The sequence below is a fragment of the Phalacrocorax aristotelis genome, chromosome 2, assembly GCF_949628215.1.
Source record: "Phalacrocorax aristotelis chromosome 2, bGulAri2.1, whole genome shotgun sequence".
Classification (NCBI taxonomy): domain Eukaryota; kingdom Metazoa; phylum Chordata; class Aves; order Suliformes; family Phalacrocoracidae; genus Phalacrocorax; species Phalacrocorax aristotelis.
In genome coordinates, this window is record NC_134277.1 from 102,176,879 (window position 1) to 102,202,395 (window position 25,517).

The following is a 25,517-nucleotide window of genomic DNA, read 5'->3' on the forward strand; positions in this document are numbered from 1 at the left end:
GTGGTTCCCAATCCAAAAGGCAGACTTAGGTCCCATTTTTCATTTCACATAGGCCTGTCTGAGACAAGCCACGAGACTCTTTTTCATTGAAACATCTCTATTCTTTTTTCCACAGAATAAATAAATAAGCACCCTAGTGTTCTTGTCTTGGGACATTGGGTGTCCCGCCTGCCCTGCATCTACTCTACTTTGTGGATGCAGTGGTTTTTCACAGTTTCAGAAGTCAGAAATAGCCAGGAGGATGAAGAGCTTTGTGCTCCCTTAATGAAACAGGCTAGATTAGAGGTGGTGGTTTAGATGTGAAAGTCTTTCTGCTTCTTATCAATTTTCTGAGCTGGTGGTTTTCAACTCTATCCATTTCTGAACCCTTTACAATACCCCAGCAGTAGTGCAGATCCCATTAAAACACATTTAACTGCAGAGATAATACTTTCCTTAGTGGAACGTTTAATGAAAACAACATCCTCAGTCAATTTGCTTTGTTTGCACCGTATCTTTGAGCTTAACATTAAACTTTCAGTCATGTCTTCAGTTTTGTGTCTAACCAGCTCCCCTCTGTGACCTCCTTCACTCAGCTCTGCTTTTGCAATACCAAGAGAGAATCTTTGTGTTTTTAAATTGTTTCACCTTTTCTGCAACAAGTATCCTGAATAATATTTTCAAACATATGCAATATTTTGATTGCCCATACCAGTCAACAGAAAGAAAAGTCTGGCTGGAAGAGCTAGGCTGAGCTAATTCTTGGCTGGTGACTTCCACATGAAAGATGGAAAAATGTGTAGGGAAGATGGAATAGTGTTCACTGAATTAGTTCAGGTACCACAGCTAATAAGATAGACCTAATCCTATTATCTGGACAACTGGAGCTCATGCATACCCACTACGTGGCAATCTTGGGCTGTATTACTTGGGAAAAGCCTGGGGAAATATTTATTAATTAAACTTTCAAATTTCAAGCATTGATCTGATCTGCTAATTGTGTAGATAAGTACACAAAGAATGACAGAGGGTACCCACTCCATATGACAAAGCGTACATCATGGGAGTAGATACTTGGAATCGTTATGAGATCGTTTCTAATTTAAACTTTTGTCTTTACACACCATCTTGAAATGTTAAACTTGATGGATGTTCAGTTTACACACTTGAAAGGTATATTTATGCTGCCGGGCTGATATGAAACATCTCAATGTAGTTAAGGATAAGGTCTGGCATGTTTAAATAGCACTCAGTTTTACTAACAGCTTTGTTGCATCCAGCAGTATGCTTTATAAAATGATGCATGTATTTTACTGTCAAGCTACCCCGTGTTTTAAAGTGCTTGCACAAATTAATTCACTGACATTTTAATGGCAGTGCACCAGGGAAATCTTAATTCTGTTTGTTTGAATGTGGTCCATGCATTCTGAGGCAGACAGAGCATAAGTAAGAGCTGGGTTTGCAAAATAAGAATTGTTACATCCCATTTTTTTAAGTGCAAAATCAGAACTGCCATTGGCTTTGAATTCAGCAAAGGAAATATCTCTGCTTTCACGGTCTGGTGTGTAAAGAAGGACACTGAAACACCAGGATATGACAAACGCGCGTGCTTTGAAGAGCAATATAAGATTATAAATCTGAATTATTTTCCGCAACAGAAATAAGGAGAGAAGTAAGCAACCAAAATAAATAGTTCTGTGATCAGTGGAGTCACTAAAGCCTGCTTTTAAACCTTCTCTGATTCCAGTTCTCTGTGTGTAATAAAGTGTTTTATCCCTCAGGTGGGACACGGGAAGAGTTGGCTCTTGCCTGACCTCCTTCTCTCACAAACATATACATTGGGGACATCTATACCTGACAGCTGTAACTAAAATTGGCCAGTGAGTACAAAAGTTATTGAGGATGTATAAAGACATGCATGTGCCTGAGCTGCAGGCTTCTTTCCTCAGGGAAGGATGGGAGCATGACAGGAGGGCCCTGTGGTCAGCAAGTTACCCTCAGGACAAAAGCTCAGTGCTCTGCCAGACCAGATTGCCTGTGTAATTTAGATGAGTCATTTAGCTCAGGATTTCTAAGAGTGTTTTGGTTCCTAAAAGACCAAGGCGTTATCTGCTGGGGTTTTCAAAAGCCTGCAGGCTCCCGAGTTCTGTTGGTTTTGATCTTCAGAAATGAAGTTTGAGCTTAAATGGGATTTTCTGCTTCCTCTGGCTTATGCTACAGCAAGTGTTGTGCAAAACTGGACGTGACAGCACCACTGGGATTAAGCCTAGAAGGGACATACGAGGCAGATTTCCCTCCATTGTCTTCAGCTGTGTGGGTCCTCTCTTTATCACACACAGCAAAGCAACGAGAGGAATCGCACCCACCCAAAGCCAGAAGGAAGCTCTCTGGGGATGGCGGGGCTCCTATAGTGGTGGCTGGAGTTAGAAGATAGTTGTAGTATCAGTGCATCACTGGAGATGCAGTCTCTTGGGGGCCACAGCATCCTTACAGAGCCACCTGGGAGGAAGGCCAGCATCAACCACTGCCAGGAGAAGGGATGTACAAAGACTGTTCCTTTAGGCAACCAGTGTTTTAGGCTATACTCCACTCCTACTATATTTCTAGGGCTTTGGGAAGTTTGCTCAGCATGTTAACAAACATAACAAACTCTGTTTAGGCTTTTGTCAATACAACAAATATTTCTCTTTCCATTATTACACCATTTCTTTGGTGTTTATAAGAGACTTCATTAACACGGATAAGCTAGCTTGGCCAGTAAGGTGTTAGGGGGCTAAATCACCTGGGTTTTCTGTGCTCTGGCTTTTCTCTCCCTACTTAAGTGCACTGGCATTGTCACTGAGCACAGCATTGTCCTCGCAGAGGGGACAGGCAGCAGCCACAAAAGCATCAGAAACCCCTGCAATGTACAATAAAGGTAGTCCACAATACATACTCATGGACACAGATCATCTTCAAGGAGAGGTCAACCTGTTCCCCTTTGCACTGAGAAGACAAGAAGCTGTCAGCTGCAGGCTCGCATGCTCAGGGTTCGCACCTCAGTCCCCAGGAGAACACTTGCAGATAAGCACAGCAAAATCCTGGAATCATTACAGTTGGGATGATTTCCATATTGACTTCTCTGGGACTAAGATTTCCGCCTCAGCCATCTCCATCTACTAACTGTAGATGTCAAACGCTGTAGTTCAGGACCAATGCTTATTGAATTATTAGTCACTGCACTTACATTATCGTCCCTCTAGAATTTTAGCTTGTGGTGGGCAAAGATGGTATGCTGGCTTGGGGAAGGTTCTAGTTACATTTTGCTAAAATATAATAATGCTCAAATTAAAGGACATTTTTATGCTCAGTCTGACATTATCAGCATAAGGCAACACAAAAAGTGAATGTCAGCATTCCATGTATGACTGTTTCAGCAATATACATAACTTAATTTGCTGAAGTTTGCCTCAGTAATGAGCTTTCCCTGCACATGGCTTGCAGACAGTAGGATTAAAAACTAGAAGTAGCATGCTGCTATCTGGGAAGATAGGAACTACCAGTGTTTCTATGGACAAGGTAATAACATATGCCAAGATGGAAAAGCTGAGTGAGAATTTTGTTCTTACAGAAGAAAAAGGGTTGAATACTTGATTTCATCAGAAACTATATCTTAGATATGATTCATGTTCATTTGCAATATTTTGCTTAAGTACACAGCTATGTGCATACACAGGTATGTAAGCTGTCACCCGTGGCAAAATGTTGTCAAATCCACATGTGAACTGGGTGTTCATGCGCTGAAACTTCACCAGGACCCAGAAGCCTAATAACAGCTTGACTCTGGGCACTGAGGGGAGATGGGGAGTGATTGGGAAAGGTTGTTAGTACTGCTGTCATCCTCCACAGCCTCCTTCTCACCATGAAGTACTAAGGGGGCAAGATTTCATTTCTCCAGCTTGTATTACTTCAGAAAGGCAGAATATTCTCACCGTGCTCTTAAAAACCTCAATTTTCAGCTATGCCCACCCTGTCTCCCGGAGCACACACTGCAGGACCCCTGGGACACCTTCTCATCGCCCAGAGAGGCTCAGAGCAATACAAGACTTTGCTTCTGCCTGCAAGCACCTGCTCCCTGCCAACAGCTCTTGGTCTACACCCATGGGAAGATGACAAACCCACAGACTGTTTTCAAGGGTTCAGAACTGCACGTGACTATGTATCTTCTCATGCAAGTGGGTGCACGTAAATAAATATTAATACACACTTAAGGACTATTAATACAAACATATTTATACGTAGGCATGAAAACTAACAAGAACTCTGCCTGCAAAAGGGCTTCCTCAGCACAGGGTTGCTACTTTAATTCCCTCATGAAAAGTCTTGAAAATTCAAATGTTCTTCTTTTGTGACTTTCCTCAGTGGCTTTAGTGCTCTTTAAGACTTGATTTAGCACACTCATGGGGCTTGTGCAATGCCAATACATTCACTACGTGTTTTCTTTCCAAGGGTTCACCACTCTCTTCCAGAATAAAAACTTTCTACCTCTTCCCAGCTTTCTTGAATGTGGTGTAAGATCATTCATAGCAGCATAATTAAGTGGCAAATATTTAGCATGCACTGGTCAGTATGATATCTGCTCACACCTCTCACAAGCTAAAGCTGCAAATACCCAGCACAGAATCATAAATTGCTTTTTTTTGTCTTCTTTTTATTTTTTTCCCTATGCCTGGTCCAGCTTATTTAAAATTATAGTTTCTAGCTTTTCCCCTTTATCCCTGTCACCAGAAGGCTCTAGAATCCACTCTGTCAGGAACTGCTTCAGACGTGTGCAGCCAGCTGTGGATATACAGAAAAGAGGGTAGAGATCTGTAAAGTCCTATGGAGACAGATGGGTTTACAGCTCCCTGGGACACGGATTATTTCACCTGAATGTTGTTACAGTGGCACTTGAAAGCCCTGAGTAGGATAGATGGGCCACCCTGACAGACCCTGTAGCTGTGTGCAGCAGAAACAGGTCCTTGTCCTGAAGACCTTGTGCTCTAAACCAAGAACAGGGTGGGAGCAAAGTAATAGGGGAGAGAAATCCAAGCTTTTCCACTCTGCAGTGAAGGGATTAGTATGGCTGGTTACTAACAGAAAGTCTGTGAAAACCTCAGGAATTAAATGTAAGGGCCACTGTTCCCCTTTCCCCAGGCAGCCGTGAGGGTGACAGAGCTCCATCGGGACTCTGCACTTCAGTGTCTCCCCACTCCACGTGGAAAGCAGAGAAAGAAAGCAAAGAGCTCTCCTTGTCCTGGGCCTTGACATCATACCTTTGCTCTTGGCTCCTTGAGTCCCTTTTCCCTTTTTAATTCAGCACTGCAAGTGTAAGACTGAATCTTTATTCCCTCCTTGTAATTTTGCCCTCCTACTTCAGATAAATTCCCATGCAAACATTCCATGCAGCTACCATAGAGATGCTGTCCATGTGGATGCTTTGCTGTAACATACAGAATTCACATCTTCTATTTTACTACAGGATATCACAGGGTAAGATTACGTGTGTTGTAATTTCACACCCTGCCTTAGCTTTTGGGATCAGCTGTGTTTGTAAACATCCTTGATCTTCAGTTTATAGCAAAGAATCGCAAAGAAAAAAAAATCATCTGCCATATCCTCATTTCCTCATTCCTCATTTTCTAGTAACCATTAACATTCCTGATTCTTTTGGCATTGTGGCTTTGTAAACTTTGGTCCTCATGAACCAGATTTGCATTTCAGATCATAAATCTATGATCTGAAATGCAAATCTGGTTCATGAGGACCAAAGTTTGAGGACCATGAGGACCCTGGATATACAAAGCATCCCTTTTTCTAGATCAAATCTTATCCTGTAACGTAGAGACCAAACTGCATCTCCAAAGATACAAAGCCAATCTATAAAAAACCATGGGAATAGAAACCAGACCTCCTGGCTGTCAGCCTCAGGCTGCATTGATATCTAGCTGCCTTGGGGCAGCAGAAATTGCAGATCTTTCTTGGAAAATTATTGGAAGGGGAAAGAAATTGGAGGAAATGAACTGCCCAATGTCTACAAGCTTCAGATTGCCTACTCCCCAGCACCTGATCAGAGATTAGCCACTGGGGATGGAAGCCTTAACAGAGCAGCATAAAAGCTATTTGCTTCCTGCAAGCACTACCAGGAAGGTTTTGTTCTAGCTGTAGTTTATGGGATTTTACTGTTTTCAGGTTCTGCCAGTTGGAAAATAATTTCTGTAGCTTGCATTCTTCTCCCTTCACTGTCCCATAAATATGCAAAAAACCTACACTCTTCTGTGATGGGGGTACAGTTTTTCACTTTGCTCTAAACGAGTGCATTTCTAGGCACAGATGCATCATGTATACATAACATGGTATTGCAAAATACGTGGGCAGCTCTTTGTTTGCTAGCATACCGAACTGTTCTTCAGGTACAAACACAGATTTCGTGCCAAGAATCAAGGCAGTCCCACTCAAAATCATTTAGAAAATTAAAATGTAGATGTCTGCTAGTGGAACTCAAACAATGCCCTTGAGAATGATATCAGAAATGAGCTTTTTTTTTATTATTTTCTTGTTTTTAGATGGTTAGATATAATAAGTTGCTCTGAAACCCAGGTGACAGATGCTAAACTTACATGAAATATTATGTTGCTATTGCAGGCAGGATAAAAGCTACCTTGTGATAAGGTAGGGGAAGAGTTGACGCTTTCAACCTCCCAGCCTTTCAGGGAAGCAGCAGGGAGCCAGCAAGGCTTGCTGAGCTTTGTGGAGCAGAAGAGCCAGATACCTGCATGTCTTGGGAGCAAAACAATTTGCTAGGAGGGAGAGAAGGAGCTGGAGATCTGTCTGAGGCTGAACGTACCCTGAAGAAAGATGCATCTCAACTACTTTTTTGAAATGGATTTAGGGCTCAATTTTCTTTGGTGTAAAATTGAGCTATTTTCTCATAATAAACAGTTCAACTCAAAGGAAAAATACATGAAATGCTGTTCACAGCTGATGCCCAGTGCAGTGCAAAGAAACAGCTGCAGCATGTGCTAACTTTCCACAGGGATCTCTTGAAGAAAATACACCTTTTAAGAGGGTATTTATGGCCCTATAGACATTGACCCTGAAGGAGAATTTAGGCAGTACTATAGTCTAAACAATATTAACACTATCTTTTCTTACCATGGTATCAGTATATTCTTCCAGCTTTACTTCAGCAACCATCTTGTTATGCTGCAAAAAGAGATCTCGGAGGAAATCCTGTAGTAAGGAAAGAGACAAAGTTTACTCTTTAGAGTAGATTCAAGAAATAACAGTAAGAAATCTGATTCAAAATCAGCAGGGTTGCATGAATCTAATTTCACATTCCTGATTAGTACTAGTGTCTTCAGTTTCACATAAAGTTCACATATTCTTAGCTGAAACATTTTTTTTTTCAAATAAATTAGAAGATAACCAAATTTCCCCAGGCAGAGCAGGCATACTGGAATAAGTCATAATTAAACCACAAAATAAGCAAAAGATAACATAAGTCCTGCCATATTTGCTAAATGTTCTCAAATCAAAATATTTGCCATTCAGCAAAACACTTAAGCATCCACTTATGTCTCTGGTGGGGCTCAGACTGGAGCCACATGCTGAGAGGTCAGCTCAGGGTCTGCAGACCAGGGATGGACTTCTGTTCCTGGCCAGTTTCTGAATAGGCTTCTGCCTCAATAGCCTGAGCTTTAAAAAGAAATCAGTGTTCAGAAGATCTGCAGGCTCAGGAAGAGGTTATGAAGAAATTCCATTAATAAAACAAAATGGCTTTGGCTCTGTTTAGCTGGGAGAGGCACATGTGCAAAGCCAAGTTGAGGCATGCTTAGGAGGTTTCTTGGGTGCTTGGGGGGCACAAGATGAGGAAAGCCAGGGCAACAACAGATTTGAAGGGGGAAAGGGATAAAACCAGACTGCCTAGATAAGCCTGGGGTTGACACACCAATGTTTGAGGGATGGTCTGCCATGTCAGTGGAGGTAGGGAATGGAGATCCACATGGCAGTGAAGTCACAGGGGTTACTAGTGTACTAGAAACCATGGAAGTGCCTTAGAACGGTCACTTAGGAATTAGGGCTTCTCGCCCTAAAAAAGTGGTGGGATCAGTAGCCCAGCTGAAGTGCATCTACACCGGTGCACACAGCATAGGCAACAAACAGGGGGAGCCGGAAGCCATTGTGCAGTTGGAAAACTGCATGTAGTTGCCATCCTGGAAACATGGTGGGATGACTCGCACAACTGGAGTGCTGCAATGGATGGGTATAAACCCTTCAGAAGGGATAGGCAAGGAGGGCGAGGCGGTGGGGTAGCCCTGTATGTTAGGGGGAGTTTTGACTGTCTAGAGCTTGACAGTGGTGATGAAAGGGTCAAGTGTTTATGGGTAAGAATTGGGGGAAGGCCAACAGGGCAGAAATCATGGTGGGGGTCTGTTACAGACCAGCCAACTAGGAAGAAAAAACAGTTGAAATATTCTATAAGAAGCTGGGAGAAGCCTCACAATTGCTAGCCCTTGTTCTTGTGGGGGACTTCAACTTCCCAGATGTCTGCTGGAAGTACAATACAGCAGAGAGGAAACAGTCCAGGAGGTTCCTGGAGTGTGTGGAAGACAACTTCCTGACACAGCTGGGGAGTGAGCCAGCTAGGGAAGGTGCCCCGCTGGACCTCTTGTTTGTGAACAGAGAAGGACTTGTGGGTGGTGTGATGGCTGGAGGCTGTCTTGGGCAGCGCGATCGTAAATGATAAGACTTTTTGAAACTTGGAGAAGTAAGGAGTGGGGTCAGCAGAACAGTTGCCTTGGACTTTTGGAGGGCAGACTTTGGCCTGTTTAGGAGCCTGGTTGACAGAGTCCCCTGGGAGGCAGTCCTGAAGGGCAAAGGATTCCAGGAAGGTTGGACATTCTTCAAGAAGGAAATCTTAAAGGCGCAGGGACAGGCTGTCCCCATGTATCAAAAGATGAGCCAGCAGGGAAGAACAACAGCCTGGATGAACAGAGCTCTCTGGCTGGAACTCATGAAGAAAAAAAGAGAATTTATGATTGTTGGAAGAAGGGGCCGGCAGCTAAGGTGGACTACAAGGATGTTGTGAGGTTATGCAGAGAGAAAATCAGAAGGGCCAAAGCCCAACTGGAACTTAATCTGACTACTGCTGTAAAAGACAATAAAAAATGTTTCAATAACTACATTAGCACCAAAAGGAGAGCTAAGGAGAATCTCCATCCTTTATTGGATGTGGGGGGAAACATAGTGACAAAGGCTGAGGAAAAGTCTGAGGTGCTTAATGCCTTTTTTGCCTCAGTCTTTAACAATAAGACCAGTTGTTCTTCGGGTACCCAGCCCCTGAGCTGGAAGATAGGGCAGGGGAGTAGAATGAAGCCCTGTAAGACTTGGGGGAAGAGTGGCTGGAGAGCTGCCTGGCAGAGAAGGACCTGGGGGTGCTGGTCGGCAGCCGGCTGAACATGAGCCAGCAGTGTGCCCAGGGGGCCAAGAAGGCCAACAGCATCCCAGCTTGTATCAGGAATAGTGTGGCCAGCAGGAGCAGGGAGGTGATCGTGCCCCTGTACTCGGCACTGGTGAGGCCGCACCTCTAATACTGTGTTCAGTTTTGGGCCCCTCAGTACAAGCAGGACATTGAGGTGCTGGAGCGTGTCCAGAGAAGGGTAACGAAGCTGGTGAAGGGTCTGGAGCACAGGTCTTGTGAGGAGCGGCTGAGGGAGCTGGAGTTGTTTAGCCTGGAGAAGAGGAGGCTGAGGGGAGGAGATCTTATCGGTCTCTACAACTTCCTGAAAGGAGGTTGTAGCAAGGTGGGTGTTGGTCTCTTCTCCCAAGTGAGAATTGATAGGACAAGAGGAAATGGCCTCAAGCTGTGCCAGGGGAGGTTTAGTTTGGATATTAGGAAAAATTTCTTCACTGAAAGAGTGGTCAGGCATTGGAACAGGGCACCCAGAGAGGTGGTTGAGTCACCATCCCTGGAGGTATTTAAAAGACATGTAGTCATGGTGCTTAGGGACATGATTTAGCGGTGGACTTGGCAGTGTTAGGTTAATGGTTGGACCTGATGATCTTAAAGGTCTTTTCCTACCTTAATGATTCTATTATTCTGTGATTCTATCCCTCCCAGCAGGGTCCCTGCTGCTGTACCACAAGCTGGAGGTTCCCCAGTCCTTAAACTCACTGTGAACAACCTAGAAACGCCATTAGTCAATCACACAAAAAGGCAGCAAATTGGTAAAGCTGATGGAAAGTTTCCTGTTGATATCAATGACTTGTAGATCAACCCTAAACAGACTTGTTAGAATAACTTACTTTGAGCTCGCCAGCTGAAATAAATCCACTGCTATCAGCATCATAACTGCGCCAGATCTGAATGGAGACAGATTGATATGACCACGTAAATATTATAGTTAATCATCTGCTTGGGTGATAGACTATAAAGATTCAAATCAGGACTTCCATAATGAGAAAGCTGTTGCATTATCCACTATTTAATTAACTGTAGACAAAATAAAACAAACTTCCCACACAATAGCTTTTACGCACATTTGGATACTGTACATGTGACATGCTGCTATCACATGTTTTCTGCAGACAGACTGTCTATAAAAGGAAAAAAAGGACTAAGAATCTGCTCCATGTTTCTTACCTAATTTGTACATGCAGCTTCTCTTATTGCCCTGAGTAAAAGTCAAGGCTGTGCACAACTGGCCATTGATCTGCAGAAGTCCCCAGTTTGGGTGTGAAATAAAATGAACTCCAAGCAGTCTTAGATAAATTGAAATTCTGTGCTGGGATACTTAGGGACAGAGAGTGGAGGTAGTTTGGGCATGGTTAAGGAAACTTATGGGTTTGTTCTCCTGAGTTGGCCCAGCTTATGGAGACTTCCACCCCACACCCTGCCAGGATAATGCATCAGGGTAAAATGGTATAACCTTCTCTACCTGAACGGGTCAGAATGTGTTTTGTTTCCACAGTAGCCACCTATTTCCCATGCTGTGTTCTACGGAGGGTGGAAGTATATGTATTGAAGAAGCTGTTGGCATGCAAGGGGAAGAGACAATGTGGAGATACAGACCCGCATGAATTCCACGCTATTGTCCAAGGGAGTTTCCCGTCGGAAAAGCAGCAGAAAGTTCTCATCATCCGGCAAGATCATATTTGCAAGCTGGAAAAGAACCATATAAAATACCCCCAAAACAAACACAAACCATGAAAGTAAAGATATGAAAAACTTGGGTGGCTGTTGACCCAGTATAGGTAATATAAGCTGGTCATGTTGTTGCTTCGAAATAAACCCCAAACCCAGAGATCTGACTAATGTAGTACTCCATGACACTCATCCTCCTCCACACCCAGGCTCTATCTCCCCTATCTCCCAGGTTTGCTCTAGATCCTAATTCTCCCTCGCTCTGTAACAGAAATCCTGGGCTGGACCAGGGGAGAGATACCTCTTGGATTTGCAAGCGTCCATCTGCGCTGACATTGTAGGCAGACAAGAATTGCTCCTTCATCCTCTGAACCTTTTCTGCTGTGATGGTGTTCTGCCATGGGGAAAACAACACGCGCATGAAATCTCTCCTCTCTCCTCACTCACAGATAACCACCATGATTATTGCATCCTTACAGTCAGGAGCTAATGCTTCTAAAAGCCCACAAACATACCACCTTAGATTAATTTTTGGAAATTAGTGCTATGTATAGCTTTGTAGCAATTAAGCTTTCAGTTGGAAGACCAGTGTTCGGAGACTCCAAAATATTTCAGTGACACCTGCTTCTTTAGCCAGCTGTTCCCACTATATCACTGGGATTTGGTTTTGCAGGGGTTTCCATGTTGCTCATTTTCACCTTGTTCCATTCAGGAAGATGTCCTTATCCTTGAATGACAACCCTGTACTTCTTTACATCATCAGCCTTGAAAGGTGTCAGTGGAGCTAGACTGTTGCTTATTATTGCCTGGTTTAAGCCCTGGCATCAAGCCCTGTCAGTGTTTCTGCATTAATAGTCTAGGATTTCAAGCAATTTGCATTCCCTTGCATCTGCTCAACCCCATGATCAATTTATACATAGTGAGGAGTTTTCAGGACTTTTCAGGTTTTATGTTTTGACAGGCATTGCTGTGACAGGTGAAATACAATGCTTAGGTTCACCAGTCATGATTTCTTTTTCTTAGCAGTAACCTTTAGGGTATCTGGTCTGACTGGGCTACACAAAGTACAATTTTCCTATCCTGGGGTCAAGCTTCTGGTCAGATGACCTTTGTGGCTGGGCTGGGAAGCTCACCTAGTTACTATCTCCCAAGCAATAATGAAGTCCATCTTTACCCTCCACACCTGCACTGAGCAGGTCCTGGATCCTCCCCCCATCCCATGAGAGGTGGCCCTCTCTGGGAGGGCAGGGAGGAAGGAAGATAACCCAGATTGGCTTTTGGCATATTTTTGTAGCATTTTTTGCAAGAGAATAAATTAAATTCTTCCCTACCCCAAAGAAAAACATTTCAAAGGTTTTATCATTTCTATGTCCAGACAGAGTTGGGACTATAGCTGTGTCTTCCTGGGTCTTCTAACCCAGTTTCTCGTAATTTCAGCTACTATTACAGGCTCATGAGATTGTACAATTCCTTTCTTAATACTGTGACACAAGACCACGAGTGACTTTCTCCGTGTTACTCAGCGCATACATCAGTGCAGCCTGCCTGGATGTTCAGAAGCTAAGCAAATAGAAATCTCTCAGGGAAGGACTCTCTGTTGCCCTGTCCTGGCAGAGTGATCAGTGGGCGTGCATGCTCTGCATGATGCCCTGGATGTAGCATGTCCAGGCTTCAGATTATTCATTGCCTTATGTGGTCCTTTAGGCCCTGATTCTGCAGAGCGTGAACTGGAGCAGCAACTGTGCTGCTCTGCAAAAAGTTGCATGGGGTGAAAGGAGAATTGCCTGCAAGGTTTGTCACCTCTGAGCAGAGTAACATGGCTGGGCTGCACACACAGCAACTGCAGCTCACGTTCTCACTTCAGAGAGGTATTTGAAACCACCACACTGGAAACTGAACATGCCTTACACCCCAAAACTTCCTCGGCCATACCCACATTCAGTAGTAGCCAGGTGATGACAGCAATTTCCAGCTGCTCTCAAGCAGTAGTGCTGCACAGCGTTTGCTCAGCAGCAGCTGCCACAGTCGGTGACAGAGCTGTAGAGGCATACTCTGATGTCACAGATGAGGTAATCAAAAAGAAAATGAAGTATCTTCTGCTTAGGCTTATTATGCCACTTTGCACCCACTTTGTCACTAGCTTTCCCCACATATTTAGATGGGACTGGTGTTTGCAGCGTTAATCTGCTGCTAGTAATAACAGAAAAAAGATGTCTATAGGTAGATGGATATACAGATAGTATGACTGGTCAGTTATGATATACTTAAATTTGCCTTCACCTTATTTCAGAGGAGGCTCAGAGTTAATGTGCAGTTACCTGCACAAAGTCATTATAGGCTTATACAGAAATCTTTAATAGCATTGTCAGTGCAGAGCATCCTACATTGAAATCAGGGGACAAAGGGTTAATTGGCTTTGGATTATAAGTGTCACATCAAAATAACCAAGAGAGAGCTCTATTTAGAACAAGTGAAACTCCTCCACCAAGAGTAATACAGGAGTAGGATGTGCCAGGTGCTGGAAAATTTGGGAATCTGGGAGCAGGAATGGGACGATAGGGGCACACATGTAGCTCTTTGCAGGGCAGGTGGGACTGTCCCAGCATCGATCTTGCAAAGACATGCCCAAGGTAGCGGTCCCCCTCCTGTGGCCTGCCTGGTGGTGGCCCTGAGTAGGTCTCAGGGCGTGGCTGCAGGATGCTCCATCCCTGTGGTGGTGGCCAGCAAGCCCTGTGGGCTGCATGGCCCAGCGCCCGCACCACTGCCCCGGGTGGTGCTCGCTGCTGGCCCTGCTGCGCGCAGGCATCAGGGGCGCAGCACGCCATTGACCACGTACATGCAGTTTTCTTTCCCCTCAGCATTACAACTCAACCTCATGCTATTTAAATTGCCTTCTGATGGCACCTTGATGCTTTGAGACACCTCCCCGGCATTAGGCAAGCCTATCAGTTGCTGACTTCAATCGGCTTGCAAAGTACTCTGAAATTATCCTCCTCCGTGCCCAGTAGGATACGTTATTTCTGAAACTATAATCATAGCTGATAGTTGAAAAGTGTGCTGTGGGGTTCAGAGTAGTCATTTGTTAAGAAAGCCTATCGCTCAACTTCGTGTCAGCTATTAACCACCACTCATTGAGCTTTTTGTGGCAGGAACATTATTATCTGCATAAAAATAGGACTGCCTCCTTTTTTATATATATTTTTAACTGATTTAAACTATGGGGTGCATCAAGTAAATACTCAAAATACAATATTTACATAGCTCCAATAGCTTTTAGTCCAAGGGGTTACACTACAGTGGATTTTTCAAATTGGACAATCTCTCCCTGTTCATAAATATTCTACTTACAAAACACAAGTGGTAATGGATCTACTAAACCCCAACCTTTACTCCCAAAGAATAAAAGTGAAGTAAAAGATTCTGTGCAAACTGGCTCTCCCAAGATGCATGCTCAAGGCAGAATTATTTGCGTGTTACAAATTTTTACACTGAGAATGATACATCTTGGTTTATGACCATTAAGATTCAAAGGTGACCTTTATGTTTACTAAAAAAAACCCCATCCTAGAAGATTTAAAAAAAAATCAAATAAGCCATGTCACTTCCAAGCAGAAACTAAGGCTGGGTGACCTCGTCTCCAAGATTGTCCTACTGGTGCTGCAGACCAGTAGCTTGCTCTGATTGTCTTTCCATTCCAAAAAAAAAACATTTAAAAGGTCGGAAAAAACCCTCCCACAAAATCTGCATGATTTGTTCCCCTTGCCCAAGCAAGGACACAAACTGCAGACTCCTGCTGTATTTGCTGTCTCTGTAATCTGATTTTGGAGGTCTGCAGCCTCTGGAGGGGCAGCCTGGGCAGGCTGCAGGACAGAGCCAGGACAGTGGGGCAGGTGGCTGGAGCTGCCGATCCCTCCCTGAAGGTTTAGGGAGCAAGTTCAATACTCTGGCTTGTTTAGATTTTGTTCATGTATGATTTTGCCTCCAGCTCAGGGCTGTGGAGTTGCTACAGTGAGGCAGCAACACTGGAAAGCTTGTGAGTGGTTCAGCAGAAGCCTCATGCCTAGACAAGAGCACGCTCCAGAAACAGAAGGAGGAAAGTATTTGGACAAAAGTACTGTCCGTGTAATATTCCAGGATTTATGGAGCTGAGGTAGGTTTTTACTAGCCAAACATCGTGCCCTTGGTCTTATTTTTACTGGTGCAAGTCCTGGGAGCCCTAGGAGGGGACAGCTTAGCTGGGACTCCAAGCTCTGCTGAGAAGAAAGGAGATGGACAGAGACAAATAGCAAGTAAAGCCAGTCAGCAGGGAAATAGAGACAATATGGGAGCTATTAAAGTTTTTAAAAGCCTTGTAGATGTAGCAACCAATTACAGACATGTAAATATAGTAAGCAGATTTTTTTTTCAGTAGTATTGTTGGTTTGTACAGACAAGATTTAGGTATCCCTACAAGGGATACAATTAATATTTCCAGGTTAGAAATTACAGTTGAGGCAGTTTCTGCAGGCACGGCCTGGGCAGGGATCCAGCAACCAGCCCGTGGTGTGAGAAGGCATTCCTCACCCAGCACTGGGGATGCGGCTGAGCTGGGATGCCAGAGCAGGCTGGAGCAGTGAGAGGCTGCACAGGGGTACTGGTTGGCCTGGGGGCCTACAGGGACCCCCCTGCTGCCTCGGCCACCCTGCAATGAGGGGAGGCCAAAGGTAAAGGCTTGGCAGCTTGCTGGTCAAGAGGCCTGATTTTTTTATTCTCTGCCTTTGGGCTCACACAAATATTTCCTTGCCTCCAAGATCAGGGAAAGACCTATGATAGAGGAAGAGAGATCTGGAGCAGAAGAGGAAGAAGGGGAGACCTTCAGGCAGGCACATGCAGGGATGAATGACGTTTACACAGAAACACAGGTGCTGCACCAAGTGCTATGGCCACTGGCTTCCCCAGGAAGTTTGTTTTTCCTTGCTTCCCTTTAATTATTAACTCTCTGTTGAACTACAGATTGCAACAAGCAGGAAAGCATAAAAACCAAATGCCTCAGGCTCACACTCCATTTATACAAGCTCTGTGAATTACAGGGGGAGCAATTAAAAAAAAAACAAACCACCACCTTTCTTCTCTGGACAGCAACTGTACAAATAGCATGATACACATTCGTGCCTCTTGTCTCTATGAGCTGGGTGAGGGGGAAATGGCTTTGCAGGAAGAAAACAGCTGTAGTTGAACACAGCTTTCTTCATCAGAGCTAGTGCCAACTTGACTATGTTGTATGTCTCAAGCAGAGCCCCCCCCCCCAGTTTCAAAGGTTTGCAAAGCTTTCTCAAGTGTTCACTCCTTGGGCTAAAATTCTGCACACTTGTTAGCAGCTAGGTAAAATTTTCCTTTTGTGAACATTTAAGTGAACGCTGTTCCTTCCTTTCTGGTAGTTGTTTGCATGGGGAGGCCTTTCTTGTCGTTCCTTGCTTTCCCTGCTGCATGCAGGGAAATTCTCCTCCCTGCATTTCTGGAGGAGAATTTAATCAAGAGGTAATAGCCCTAATTGACAGAGGAGCACATTTTCCCCTGAATTGCTGCCTACTTAAGGCAGAAACATCTATAAAGATCTTCATGCTTAGCATCAGTCAATGCTGTAATGAAGAGGATTCTCTGCCAGAGTCTGGAAAACATACCTGAACTAGGACCTGCCTCCAATTTGCTCAGGGTTGGGCTGAGGAAGAGTGTGGTTGCTGGTAGAGCAAATGCTTGGCAAGAAAGGGTTCTGCAGCAGAAGTAAACCCCCAACAATGTATTTCTGATGCTCATTTAAGGGAAAAAAATCCCAATCCTCTGTTAATTTCCATGAAATATGATCTCCATTGGACTATAATGACGATGGGAGCTAGCCTGGAATGGAGAGATGCTTTAATGCCTTTTCAGGCTGCTTCATATAAGTTGTAGATCTTCAGCTGCCCTGGTCCCTCACAGGTCAGATGCCATGTGGTTTCCAAGAGCTGCTGCATGTTCTCACTGTCCAGTCAAGAAAGAAATCCTTATTACGTACCACAAGGAGAAGGCCATGTAATTTTTGTCCCCATAAAAGCACACAGTTTAAAATATTGCTGTGGCTTTGTTCATACATTTCTCAGGGTTAAGGAGTAAATTTCTTACTATGGATGCTTTTCCACAGAGTTTTGTAGAGAAAAGCTTCTATGCTTCAAGTTGCTAAAACAAATCAATTTTCTGCTTTCTCCTTTCCATGTTCAGTCTTAGTCTTCCCTTGTGTGAAAACCCTTTAGAAATATTTTGCATCACAAAGGTAATCTGGTTTTTAATGCTGTTTGTAATAATGGAAAGGGCATGCTCACTTTTTTTTTTTTTTAAATCTCCACAGCATTTAATTTTTTTGTCATAGTTGGTTATGACTCTTTGGAAACCTGGCTGTAATCTGTCTTCTTTGTAACCCATGCCTTTTACATTGTCACACTCTTTGCCTCATGCTGTCAAATTAAATTTCTGCTCCTTAAGGGATCCATGAGCTTGGCAGCAGCTTGCCATGATGAAAACACAACTATGAGTCATTTGTTTTGGGGTGTAAAAAGTGAATGTATGGAGCAGTCTGGAGCCTTTCCTACTTGATGAAAGGGGATGTCTCATTTAATTCTTGCTGATCAAGACAGTCTTGTCATAAATTGATTTTTTTTTTCCTTCTTGACATGATTTTTGGAAGCCGCTATATTGACGAGGATATAAAAAGCAGGAGGAAACTAAATGTAAGTGACTATTATAGCCCGATTCTTGAAAAAACCTGAGGCTTATCTGAAAATGCTGGCTTGAGCACATGTTTCTCCTAACAACGGTTTCAGCCAAATTTGATAGAAGGGCAAAGGGTCCCAGAGATATCAAGTTCCTACGAGATGTATGAAAATAAATTATGTCAGCCAAGAAGGCTAGTTGGAAAACGAACTCAACAACTATTACCATGCCAAAAACCACACAATACAGACAGGAGGCCAGCAAAGACAGGATGAGATATCACCTTGACTGAGACACTTTGACCTTAGAAGAACCCTTTTTTTGCTAAACATTTCTTCTGTAAATCCCATAGCATTAAAAAAAACTTAATCACATGAATTACTTCATTTCATCCATGTAGTTGCACATTGGATTGCCTGCATTAATGTGGGATTTCACCCTGCAGCTCCTGGGCCAACTTCTTATTTGGGCCAAACTGCAGGGCTATCACCCGAGAATTTGGCCCTGTATTTTGGTTAGGATTTACTGTAATCCTGCATTCTACAATAGATGAGCACTTATCCTGTCATCCCACGCTGTGTTTTGGTTCTTTTTTTAGCTCTCATCAGCACATATGTGGAAAATATTTCTTCATGTAGAAGACAGCAGCAACAAAGGCTATTACAGCCTTCCCTGTGCCATCACGGTTTTGTGGTTAGGCTTTGGACAGGTTCTTTGTTCTGCCCTTTCCACTAGGCTGAAAGTTTTTTGATACGCCTTCAGGCAATGAGAACACATCATGCCTGTTTTTTCTCATAGGCATGTTGAGTTTTCATTTAGAGATACTTCCAGGCACTTGCAGTGCCCTGCCTTAATGTGCAGGAACAGGAATAGCAACTGGTCAGGCTAATCAAGGCTGACAAAAGTCACACCTAAAGAAATAACTGTATTTGGCAATAATCAGAATCATAGAACAGTTTGGATTGGAAGGGACCTTAAAGATCATCTAGTTCCACCTTCCCCTGCCATGGGCAGGGACACCATCCACTAAATCAGGTTTCTCAACACCCCACCCAGCCTGGCCTTGAACACTTCCAGGAAGGGGACATCCATCCACAACTTCTCTGGGCAACCTGTTCCAGTGTCTCATGACCCTCACAGTAAAGAATTTCTTCCTTATGTCTAAATAATCAGGAACAACATAGGGTTTAGATTTCTGAATTAGTCTGGAGGAAGATGCAAGACTAATGCTTTCTGCTAGAGATCTTCCTGCTGTTGACCTGCTGGTCACCGAAGACCTGGTCTGTGATCCTCAGTCTTTTGGGGTGGTAAAACATACGGGAAATTTGCTTTGGATGGCTTTGAGGCTGACTGATATTTTGGCCATTAAACTTTGTTTGAATGGCAAGCAGCTGCATTCCTGATCATGCTAAGTTAAACACATAATTCAGATAGACAATACACTCTGCAAGGCAAGGATGAAGTGCTAGAGTAGCTGGAAGCTGTTCATCTTTGGAAGTAAAAGATGGAGGTAAAGACTTTGGAAGTAAAGACAAATCCGTTATGGCTGTTCAGGGTGAGCTCCTGCAGATTAACTTCAGTCCCTTCCAGTCATAACTATCCAGGTGGTTTGGGGGCAGGACAATTACAGCAAGGCTAATACCTGTCCTGCCTGATCAAATTTACACTTCAAAAATTTTACACGTCGTCCTTTACACACTTACAGTTAGGTGAGGGCAACTGTCTTCTATCTGAAAATCTTCTGCCTAATTTTAGTACAATTTAAGCAAAGTGAAATACTTTTCTGTGAAAGCCCTGCAAGCATAATGGCAATGCACATTTCCCTCTGTGTCTGCCCAGACATCATTTGTTTTATGGAAACTGTCAGTAATCCAAACCCAAAATCTATAGCCATTCACCTATAAGACTCTTCTTGTCTAATTATTATGAGAATATACATAAAGCTTCATTAAAACTATAGCAAAAAGCAAGCAAGGAAGATCTTAAATTATATCTATACAGAAACAAAGATGTACAGCAATATAGGAGAGAAAGGCAGGGGCTGTAGTTCCTGTTCCAATAAAAGTACTTCTTCAGTGATGAAAGAAACTGTCCTTTCACTAAGTTCTCACCTCAGTATACAAACTTCTAGCAAACGCATGGAATGTGTCCATAATGTAGAAGAAGTTTATGAATGAGCAGAAGAGAGCACAGGCAGCTCACAGCAGCCATGCAGCAGCAGGTTGGAAGCTGGAGGCTCAAATGATTAGAGAAGTCATAGGAGTAACAACGGCAGCAGAAGGATAACACCAGCAGTTCACAAACCTGTGCTGGTGTGTGGCTGAATTATCCTCGCTTCTGCCTTATATCCCCCAAACCACAGAAGCCCTGCCAGCTGATGGAGAATTTATATAAATTTTACTGTTATAAATCCCCTGTATTTCACTGAACCCTTATGGATAGGTAAGATGCACCTGGAAATTGAGACATTTTCTTAGAAAGAGAAGAGAAGAGAAGAGAAGAGAAGAGAAGAGAAGAGAAGAGAAGAGAAGAGAAGAGAAGAGAAGAGAAGAGAAGAGAAGAGAAGAAGAGAAGAAGAGAAGAAGAGAAGAAGAGAAGAAGAGAAGAAGAGAAGAAGAGAAGAAGAGAAGAAGAGAAGAAGAGAAGAAAAGAGAAGAGAAAAGACTGAACTATATCAGTTGGGAGGAACCTACAATGATCATCTAGTCCAACTGCCTGACCACTTCAGGGCTGACCAAAAGTTAAAACATGTTATTAAGGGCATTGTCCAAATGCCTCCAGAAATCACCCATTGCTGGAGCAGGAGACAGAAAGCAGCATCTGGGGTTTGGGTTGCTTTATTGTAGGTCTACCTTTATTGCAAAGTTTCCCCCTGCTCCCCACCCCCCCTAAATTCTTGAAGGTCCAATAAAAGATGGTGAATTAGCCTCTCTTGCTGGATGGTATTTCAAGTCTCCTTCCTTGCTCAGAGCCATCAAGAAGAGCTGTGCCTCTCAGCTTCCCAACAGGCTCCCTTTTGCATTGTTTTCCCAGCTGCTCCCATCCCCTGATATTTAGTGTCAGCTGGGGATGCTGCAGAGTAGCTGGGAAGAAAAACAGAGCTGAAGGACTACAGTGGTCATTAAGAAAAATAACAGCTTAGAGAGTGCAGGCTGAAAAAATATAATTATGAAGCTGTTTGCTATTCAAGCAGAGACAACTTCCAGTGCTGATACCATTATTTATCACTCATATAGCACTTCAGGCACAGTCACTAATTAATCCTTGTGCCACATCTGGAAGTTATGCCAGTGTATTACTGTCTCCCCCTTTTACTGTGCAAGGAAACAGAGACCTTAAGAGCCCAAAGAAGAAGTAAAGGTCAAAACAAGCACTAAAGCAGAGAGAAGCTCAGTCCCAGCTCACTGCTTGTATCATGAAGGACACTTTTTTCTGTAGGATGGTGAAAACCAGTGCGAAGGGGAGCCTTTACCCCTCCCATTATAACCACGAGCTTTTACAACCTAAATCCCATGAAAAAGCCACAAATGGCTCAATGTTGTCAGACAAACTCATTGTGCAAATGTAGTAGAGACCTTTGTTTGATCCAGGGCTACAGGCAATCTCCATACCTGGGGGAGCGGGGCAGGGGACTGCTCTCAGTATCCCAGGACAAAGCTCCCCTTGAGTTTTCTGCCACCGAGGCAGACCCCTCTGCCTGCCGCCCGCTGGACAGGAGACGGTTTTGTCCCTACACAACCGTGAGAACCGAAACCAGACTGCTGGCAAAGGGGAACAAGGCAACGCATCATCTTATCACGCAGTGTGATACTGCTTGAGGGGAAATACTGCCAAAAATAGGCAAGAAAACCAGGGGAGAAAATCAGAAATGCTTGAGAGCCTGTTTGAGCACCCTGACAGTTAGTGGCACTAACTGGAAGGCACTGCCTTCCAGAATTAGCACATTTCTTCTATTTAATAGGGTGAGAGGGAGTTGGTTCTTTCTTCACTAAGTTTGTGTTAAGCTTTTTCTTTAAATGGCAAAACCTAGACAGAAGCAGCAAAGGAGGTGCAAGCTAGATGAGGGTGCTTGCTTAAGCTGGAGTCTTCTGAGCAGTGACTTTTGGCAATCAGTGAAACTGTTGTTGATTTCTCAAAGGAGAATAGTTCATTGCTGGAACACCCTCATTTTGCATGTTCTGTGTGCTGATACCTACCACAGTATAACAGAGTTCACTCTGATGTCAGCAAGACCACAAGAACTGCTGTACCGCACTGGGTTTGCATCCCGGCTGGTGTGATGCTGTCTCCAAAATCTCATGTGGGGGATGTGCAAGGTACTATGGGCTAGTGTGGGGCTGGAAGGCTCCTCTTGACCTCTCATCATTAGGAAGCTGCCTGCAGTGTGAGATCCCCAGCTAAACGTCAGTCTTATCACCAGCTATAGCTCACTCTAGAGTGCTCCACTTGGAGGTCCCTTGCTTCAGCCACCCTCTGCAGCACTGAGCTCTGCAGCCTCAGCTTAAGCCTCTCCTTCATCATCTCACGTTTGTTGTCACCGGGTTCATCTGAGCGTGCTTTGCACTGCTGTTTCAAAACCCCAAGACTAGCAGCTCCCAATTTCATCTTTTGCTCCTGGTTAAACGATCATGAGCTTTTCAGTTTCTCTCCAAACCAGTTTTTCTGTGTCCCTAATGATTCTTAGCACTTATTGTTGAATCTTTTTTGGTTTGCTTTAAAGCCTTTTTATGTGCCTATCTGTTCATCGAACCATCCATACTCTAGAAAGACAATTCTGCAGAAACTGCCAATATTTCAATCCCAATTTACTTGCAAATTAAACAAAAACGTGCTTGAAAAATTATTCACTGCTTCTATTTTTTTATTGTAGCCCCAAAGATCCAGGAATCCTAATTGGCTTGTAAGCATAATTCTGATTTTACACTTGATAGTCATGAATTTATGCCTTTTATCAGTTACCTTTTCTCTTTTTGTTAATTACTTTTTGCTTAAAGGAATTGTTTCATCTCTGGTTTCTGGCACACTCTCTCCTTTCATTTGGAAGATGCTTACTCCTTTTCTCTTCCTAGCTGGGCACACGCTGTGTAGCGAAGATGTTAAGCCTGTTAACAGAATATATTCTTTATGTACTTCTGAGCAGCTGACTTGAGTGGCAGGATTTCTCCTTCACTGATGGTGACAGTCAAAGGCAACGTATGACTGGGAGCTGAGGAAACCAGCCCCTGTAAGTTGTTGTGCAACTTCTGGTAGAACTGAGATGCAGAGAGTGAGAGAGGGGAAATGCTGCCAAGAACAGGAAAGGAAACCAGGTGAGAAACCCAGAAACTCTTGAGAGCCAGGTCTTGACCTTACGAGCAACAGAATTGACTCCTGTTTGGCTTCTAGCTATTTTTGGCAATACAGACACATGTGGCTTCTTCCTAAACACCATTTAAAATTAATGACAGTATATTTGTTAAAAATTGACCTTGGACAGAAGCCTATAATTTTAACAAAACTAATCAGCACTCGCTTGAATAAATAATCACCGTTGTCCTCCCCCTTGCTCTGCCAGACTATGTGGTGGTGCTTTTTTGTTTGTTTCTGTTCAACAGCAGTAAATGACTTTCTCTCCAGGCTCCCAACCAGCCCCTTCAGCCAGTGCCAGCTGCAGTCTCACCGTGACAGCAGCTGTTGGACTTGAAAACAAACAATCAAACTTCTCAGGCGATTGCACTTGTTGTCATACCTGCTTAAACGCCACCTTGTTGCCAAGAGAAAAGCTCTTTACCTCAGGGATTGCTAAGGGCGCGGGCAATCAGAGAACAACAAATACAAATCAGCTCTCAGTGTAATGACTTCTTTACTTGGACTTGACACACAACTAATGCGGCACGGAACTTACTTCTGGTCCCAGTTTCTCCAGGAGATGATGAAAAAAATTGTCCAGCTCCTTCCCTTCTATGTAACCATTGTCTAAATAAAAGTCAAATATATTAATGGTCAGGTAGTACTGACAGGGAACCAGGTCGTGTGTGGCATGCAGGGGCTCAAGGCTGCATGGTAGGGGTCTCAGCTGGGGGCCCTGCCTGCCCACTCGGGGGGGTTCCTGTTCATTTGGATCAGTTCACATGTATGTGGGTGCTGGGCACAGCGTTGTGGGGCTCCCTTAGGAGTTTTCCTTACAGAAAACTTATCAGGAAAACACCCAACTGATTGGGACCACAATAGGGAATAGCAGAAGGATCGGGGAGGTGATGAAAAGGCAAAAATTTGGGGGTGAAAAGCAGGATTTTCAGACCTGATATTAGGGCATGAGGAGGAGAAATAGGGGGGACTCTGAAAAACCTGCAGGACCCCTTGGGGGTGAAGCTTGGACACACTGGCAGGCACCCACTCGTGCAGGCACCGACAGACACTGCACCCACCTGCATGCACACCCCGATGGGCACCCACCCAAATGCCCACCCTCCCCTCACAGGGCGCCCACCCGCATGGGCAACCCCTGTGTGACACCCACCCAGACGGACGGTCCCCCATCCACCCCAGCACCCACACACAGTACCCGCCCGCGGGGGCACCCTCTAAGCAGCAACCCCCTCCAAGGCGGGTACCCGCCCCGCCGAGCAGACACCCCCGCGTGGGCCCCCCCCACGCGTGTCCCTTTGCCCCCCACACCACGGCCGGCCCCACTTGCCGTCGGCGTCGAAGCGCCTCCAGGCGCCGAGGAAGGCGGCGGCGTCGAGGCGCCCTGCCGCGACGCTCTCCATGGTGCTGCCGGCGGCGGCGCCCGCCCCACGCAGCCCCCACGCAGCCCCCACGCAGCCCCCACGCAGCCCCCACGCAGCCCCCACGCAGCCCCCACGCAGCCCCCACGCAGCCCCCACGCAGCCCCCACGCAGCCTCCGCCCGCGGCCTGCCGGCGGCCCTGGCTTTGAGGGCAGTGGCCCCGCCCCGGGGGCGGAGGGGGGGAAGCCCCCCCCACGCGTGCCGCACGGCCCCGCGAGGCACGTCCCACCTACCCCTCGCCCGCCCGCCCCCGGAGGCGCCCGGCTGCACGGATCCCGGGTGCCCGGGGCGGCCGCGGAGCCAGGCCCGGGACTAAGCCAGGGTGTGCTTGGGCACGGGTTTTGGCAGGAGGGATCTCAGCCGTGCCAGCGGGCTGGGGAAACACCCGAGCCCGCAGCCACCGCCTGGCGAGAGCCGCGCACCGCTCGGCGGGCAAGCTTTAGAGTTTCAAAACTCCCCGAACGAAGGCAGAAGTGCCTGAGGAAAAAGTAAGACCTCAGAGAAAAAGTGGTGTTTCGGGGGGGGGGGGGGGGGGGTGTCAAAGCAAGTTTGCCGAAACTCATAACCCTTCTCCTCAGTTTATGAAAACGAAGCAGCGGCAGGCAGGGATCTTGTGTCGCCTCCTCATCCCTCCCAGCCCTCAGGAGGGTTTCCCTCACAGGAATGAAGAGCCACAGCATGAAGGGAGATGGAAATCTGCACCCTCTTCCTCCTGTAATAGTAACCAAAAGAAGAAACCTTGGGGTTAGAGGTGTCAGTGCGCATAAAGAAAGGCTGATATTTATATTCATGATGGTCCTGCTTGGGACTATGTGTGATCTGAACGTCACCTGTATATTATTCTGCAGTGATTTCAAGTATCTGGGACTGGGCTCTGTGTCCT

General features: G+C 45.0%; 1 protein-coding gene across 1 annotated transcript in view; it reads right to left on the bottom strand.

Moving 5' to 3' along the window:
• SCGN (secretagogin, EF-hand calcium binding protein) overlaps nucleotides 1-24,682 on the bottom strand; it is a 32,628-nt gene extending 7,946 nt beyond the window's left edge. Inside the window, exons 1-6 of the mRNA XM_075086156.1 lie at nucleotides 24,543-24,682; nucleotides 23,751-23,821; nucleotides 11,445-11,537; nucleotides 11,072-11,161; nucleotides 10,306-10,362; nucleotides 7,153-7,230 (exon numbers count right to left, since the gene is read on the bottom strand). Of these exons, the coding sequence (XP_074942257.1) occupies nucleotides 7,153-7,230; nucleotides 10,306-10,362; nucleotides 11,072-11,161; nucleotides 11,445-11,537; nucleotides 23,751-23,821; nucleotides 24,543-24,615 (462 nt within the window). The 5' untranslated portion in view covers nucleotides 24,616-24,682. The remainder of the gene's footprint in view (nucleotides 1-7,152; nucleotides 7,231-10,305; nucleotides 10,363-11,071; nucleotides 11,162-11,444; nucleotides 11,538-23,750; nucleotides 23,822-24,542) is intronic.
• Nucleotides 24,683-25,517: the final 835 nt, after the last annotated feature.